Source organism: Abrus precatorius, unplaced genomic scaffold (genome assembly GCF_003935025.1).
Source record: "Abrus precatorius isolate BTA unplaced genomic scaffold, Abrus_2018 Scaffold7, whole genome shotgun sequence".
NCBI classification, from domain to species: domain Eukaryota; kingdom Viridiplantae; phylum Streptophyta; class Magnoliopsida; order Fabales; family Fabaceae; genus Abrus; species Abrus precatorius.
In genome coordinates this window covers 32773553-32779500 of record NW_020874417.1, presented here as the reverse complement: position 1 = coordinate 32779500, position 5948 = coordinate 32773553, and the positions used below count along the sequence as shown (strand labels likewise).

The 5948-nt window shown below is 30.5% G+C and overlaps 1 protein-coding gene across 3 annotated transcripts; it reads left to right on the top strand.

The window, feature by feature from the left end:
* The first annotated feature begins 202 nt into the window (after nt 1-202).
* LOC113873197 (traB domain-containing protein) lies at nt 203-4823 on the top strand. Of its 3 annotated transcripts, none has more exons than XM_027511224.1 (7): nt 203-670; nt 1592-1707; nt 2199-2287; nt 2362-2436; nt 3082-3189; nt 3743-3838; nt 4304-4823. In XM_027511224.1, the coding sequence occupies exons 1-7, from the start codon at nt 243-245 to the stop codon at nt 4568-4570; spliced, it is 1179 nt and encodes a 392-aa protein (XP_027367025.1). In that variant the 5' UTR covers nt 203-242; the 3' UTR covers nt 4571-4823. The 3 variants fall into 3 exon arrangements, with proteins under 3 accessions (XP_027367025.1, XP_027367024.1, XP_027367026.1); XM_027511223.1 differs by having other exon boundaries at nt 3737-3838; XM_027511225.1 differs by having other exon boundaries at nt 1579-1707; nt 3737-3838.
* Nucleotides 4824-5948: the final 1125 nt, after the last annotated feature.

Below are 5948 nucleotides of genomic sequence, written 5' to 3'. Positions count from 1 at the left end.
AATCCTCGAATAAATACTTTACTTTAATAGCCTGTAACAAAAAAAGAAATGGTTTGAGACATTAACATAAAAGAAATATTAAAATTTTATATTGTACGGGATATTATGTTCTGTACAATTATTTTTATTATTAAAATTCACGAAAAGATAACTGGTTTTTATGATAAGGTTTATCTAAATAAAATCTCAGTCACAAAATTGATATTATTTCCTAAAACTTAAATATATAATTTCTTTGAGACATGCTTCTCATCCAATTTCTGAATTTCCATGTTCATTCGATGGACTCAGCGACCGTCATTAAATCCACCTTCCCAATTTTCACGACCAACCCATTTTTGCTCTCAACGAGATCTCTGAGACCCTTCAAGGTTTCCATTAAACCTCCACCTCCAGATTTCGATTACAGGAGAGAGATCTCGGAGGAGTCGAGAGCCGCCATAGCTGAATCTCACCCTCAGTTGCTTGACTTAGCCGACAATGGAAGCTTGGTTTTGGTCCAGAAGAAGAGGTTTGGCCCTGTCCCTTCTTGGAGAACCGATTTTGTTGAACCTGAATTCATTTGGTTGGTAGGAACTACCCATGTTTCTAAGGATTCCGCTGTTGAGGTACAACGCGTGGTGCGGGCTCTCAAACCAGATAATGTCGTTGTAGAACTCTGCAGAAGCAGGCAAGCACACCCACTCGTATATATATATTTCATTTATATTTATTACTTCATCGTATATTATTTTTGTTTCAGTCATTTAATCAAACAATATGCAAATTAGTCACCGGAACGCCAGTGAATTTAATCTTAAACATCATTAAAATCATTTTAATATTTAAAATTATCAACTGTATATGTTTATTTGTATAATTTTATAAATTAAAATGATATTTATTTAATTTTGATAATCAAATTAATCGATTTTTGAAATTTCATAGAAAATGAGTGTTTTTTTTTGTGACTCTATTCAATGAATGAAGGGAAGAACTTAAGCAGGCACTGTTTATGTCGGAGCGAAGTTCACCATATTTAGAAGGCATTACCATTCCGCAACATGCAGTTGCCACTTTTCACATAACTTTCCTCTTCGAAGTCTCTACTGAAGAATATGAAACACGCGAATTGAGGAAATGAAGTACGCCCTGTGACTACTGACTATAGTGACATCATTCTTGTCACTGTTGTTATTAATGACTCGGCTTTATTTGGATGATAAAAAAGAGATCTTCAACGCATTAGAAAATCAAATAAAAGGCTACCAGCATAGTTGTCAAAATTTGTATTGAGAAGTTTCATTTCATTATTTTGCAAAATGAGGATCAACACTATATTAACGAGTTATTGTGGTCTGTGGATACCTATAGTTGTATACTAGTGACAACCTTGTAATTTTATTAATTTTTTATTGACGTGAATGTGTGAAATTTTGCTGAGAATATAAAATAACTAACGACTTATTTTTCCTCCTTTCTTTTCTTCCTTTGGCTATAGCTCTTAATTTTATTTTCCCACTGAAGGCATAATTAAGAAGCTGTATAAAAGTTAATATCGTTTATTATCAATCCACATCTTAACTTCAATTGTTGCAGATTTCATTTCCAGAGCTGGGATCATGTATGCTTCTGCCAATGATGAGTTTGGCAAACAGTTGCGGTCTAATATGTTTTCCTTGAGCGGGACTGGGTTTTTCGGAGCTGTTGGTCGAAGCATAAACCTAGGTAGAGGCTCAAAGTTGCTTGACATGATATCTACGGGTTAAATACTCTTTTATTTTAACAAACAAATAACTAATTCATTAAAACTAACAAGAAGTAATCGTACGTTGTAAATTTATAGTGTATTTTTAAAATATTTATCAATAATTTATACATTAGATAAATAAAAAAATATATACGAGTGTTTTGTAAACTCAATATCATAATAAATAAAAATATAAAAAAATTATTTATTAGTACATTTAAAAGTGTCCTTATTTCTATAGTTGTTGTTTATTATAAAAAGGGGTAGGAGAGAATATTAACCAATATTCTTAAGTCATTCATTAAAATTTAAAAATTATCAAAAGTATAATAACATACTTTTTTTTTCCTGATTTTTAATATTTTCTTATGAAAAATTTATTTATTATTTTTCAATCAATATTCTTAAGACTTGTTAGAAAAATTTAATCTTTTAAAGTCACTCATTTTGTTGTTTATCTAAATGTCAGGTGGTCAAACTGCTTTAGCATTACGATTACTTCTGGCTGCATTTTCATCAAAGATCTCTTCAGATATTAACCGGCCTTTTGGTGATGAGGTAGTAATTTCATAGTATGAAATATTTGTATTAAGAAGAAGTCGTTTTTGACCAAAGCATCATCTATAATGCAGTTCCGTGCTACTCGAAAAGCATCAGAGGAAGTTGGTGCACAAATAGTTTTGGGAGATCGACCAGTTGAAATAACAGTATGTACATACATGTTACATCATGCAAATGCAAGAAAGTGCATTTTCTAACGGTGCATTTACATCTGCATGCTATTATATGTACTTTTTCTTGTATACTTTGGACCGGAGAGTTTTTTGGTAAAAAGTCTAACATCGAGTAGCATACCACGATGCAACTTTAAAACAATGATGTATGATCTCTTTATAGACTCTTATTGCAACATTCTCTTTAAGTATAAACTTATCTATATATCCAATTTCTTCTACAGCAGAAATTTCTTTTATCAACGAGTATCTATGGTCTAACTTAAGTAACTCTTGCCATCCACTAAACACACTTTTTGAGTTCCACATCCTTCGCACTTGAGTGCCATCAGCTCTCTCCTCATCTATTGTCACCGTCTTTGTTTACAAAGTGAAACTCTCTGTCATCCTATTCTCACCAAATTGGTTCTATTGTTTAAATAAAAAATATTATGCAATCATTATCCTCGTAGGATTTAATGACCATGTTTTAGTACTTTAGTCTCAAAATTCTCCATTCAAATCATTCTTTCCTTGTTTTTACTGTATATTCATATTCTTTGTAGATTTGAGATGACGGATTTTATGGTTAGTTTTACAGAAAAATCATTCTTTCCTTGTTTTTAAACTGTTTTGCAGCTTCAAAGAGCATGGAAGGCTATGAAATGGACTGAGAAACTAAGTTTAGTGATATCAGTTATTCGTGGCATTGCATCTTCATCTAACATTTCTACAAATAAACTCAAGGTTGCTTCTCTACTCAAAATTTTACAATTTTAAAATTATACTATTTTCTCCTTACTAAATGTCGTACTTTTATATGCTTGATTATAAAGAAATGGAAAAGGAAGGGCTTTGACATTTGCACTGTTTTTATATCCTTTCAAAATTGTATGATGTGCATAACAAAGTTATTGTGAAAATGTTTATTTGATCTTATTAGTCATCTACATTTGCTTTCTATTTTGGTTTTGTAGTTTGTAGCAACGGATTTCCGTAGATATGGTGAACTCTTTAGTTATTCTGTATTTCTTCTATCAAATGAAAGTTGAGTCGTCACTGATCACTGAGTTTAGTCAGATGGGTAAACTTGATGTGATGGTTTTTTGCGCAAGACACTATGATGCAGTGGAGAATACATACATACATATAGTTCAAGCATGTATTTTGATAATGCAAAGGAGGGAGAGAGGGGGAGAGAGAGAGAGAGAGAGAGAGAGAAGATGAAGTTCATATATATGCCAAAGTTTGTCATAGTAGTTATTTGAAAAGCTAAAGAGTCAAACTTTGTTAGTTGCAGGAAGCAGGTTCGGATGATGGTACATTTCAACTTTATGAGCAATTGAGTTTTTCATATCCGTCACTATTGTTACCTCTCATACATGAACGAGACACTGTAAGTTTTTCCATTTTGATTTCACTTGCTTTTTTACCCCTTTGGTTCCTCCAAATAGGGGAACATAAATGCCTTCCAATCTCAGTTTCAAAATACTCATTTTCCTTTCTACAGAAGTTTTGGCAAACCAACTAAAAATGTAAGAAAATAAAAGGTTAAGGAGAGAAAGAATGAGAAGGCAGGACAAGAAGTTCCTGCATAAACAGATATCTTCTATTCAAATTGTTAATGAATCAAGTTGTTTGATATAATAAAAAATCTCGCACAAGTGGCTTAGCAACAAACTAAAAAGTATATAAGAAAAGCTATTATAAGTCTAAATTACTTGAGACATTTTAGACAAACATGTTACTTGAGGTTAAAGTTCACCTATCTCTTCATTGAAAAATTGTAATACACCTAAATATCCTTATGCATGTGATCGGTCCTGTAAGTAGTTCCAGTGAAATATGGTGTATTTTGCAGTATCTTGCATGGTCGTTAAAGCGGAGCAAAGCTGTGAATAACAGCAAAAGGGTGGTGGGTGTCATTGGAAAAGGCCACATGAATGGTGTAATATATGCACTGGTATCTGATACAGGGAATTTGAGGTTTCGAGACCTTGTTGGGAAAAATTCATATGATGGTGGTTCCAATGGCTGGATTAATGGCCTAGTTAAAGGTTTTGTTCGGGACACAATCGTTGGCATCTTCTTATGGGCCTTGTATGATTTTATAATTGGTGGAACGTAAAGCAAGCCCCTTCGTCTCCGAAGAGTGAGAGCAAAGGATTTTGGACCATTATAAAAATAGCCGAAGATATAAACTAAGATGTTAATTGTACATCATACCTTTCTCAAAGTAGGCAGGTCATTGATTTTTTTGAAGGAAAAGGAATGAAAAAGAAGAAGGAAGAAGGGCATTATGTTAGAATGTTGTTTTGGCTGTGAAAATAATATTTCCATTGCACTTTACATGCAATACTAAAAAAGTTATCTATTTGTACAATTGAAAAAGATCCAGGCCAGGTACCACACTTCATGGAATTCGAGGAATAGTATTTTATTATTTGAGATGGCAACCATGGCTATTTAATTCAAAATGTGGTTTTAATTTTTTTTGAAAGATTGTAATGCAATAATTAATTTTTTCAGCAAACTAGCTAAAATATTAACCATATTTTTAATAAATTTTAATTCTAAAAATAATTATTATATACACTATCCAAAAATCTTGTGTCGAGAAAAAGTAGAGGACTAGATGAACGTCTAGTTAATTAAGTACAATCTTGTAAATTATAACTGAGAAAATTTGAAATAAATATTTATAAATTATTTAAAAAAGAAACATTACTCTTGAATCTTTATACATGTTCAAACTTTATTGAGCTTTTGATATATATATATATATATATATATATATATATATATAAAAGAAAATAATTTACAAAATTTTAAAATATGAATCTTTTTAAATGTGTGTGCAAGGATGCGCACTAATAAATAAATAAAATAAAAAAATTTATTAAAAAATATAGGATATGATGTTATCAATATGATGGATGATATTTTGTGATTTTTAATAACAAATTATTATAGATAAATTTTTATTGTATATATTTAAAGGCGTGTTAAAAAAAAATGATATATAATAAAATGATTCTGTTAATTTAAACATGTGATTGATAGGTTTTTTTTAATAGGTATTGTTACAAGCATTACTTTAAGATAACGCTAACTTGGGTGGCTAAGTAAAGCCTTTTTCAAAGTAGCAAGTTCGGGATTATGAGAGAATGGTTGGGAAAAGAAATAGTTTTTTTTTTTTATAAATAAAATAAATATTTATTTGTTCAAGAGAGGTTAAATCAAGCCTATACAAATTTTATTCATTATAGGTAAAATCGATTTAGGTCACAATTCACTTCCACTAAACCAGCCAATTTAATGTTGTAGTTCTTTCATTTTCTTCCAAACTTCTGTGCCCCATAACCATCCACTATATTCAAAGCGTAGGATTGGAATAAAAATTTAATAAAAAAAATTAAGAAAAGAAAAAAAAATTATATAATTTTTAAATAAAAAATAGTAAATTTTTTTTACAAGTCTTTAAAATATTTTTCAAATTTATTAAC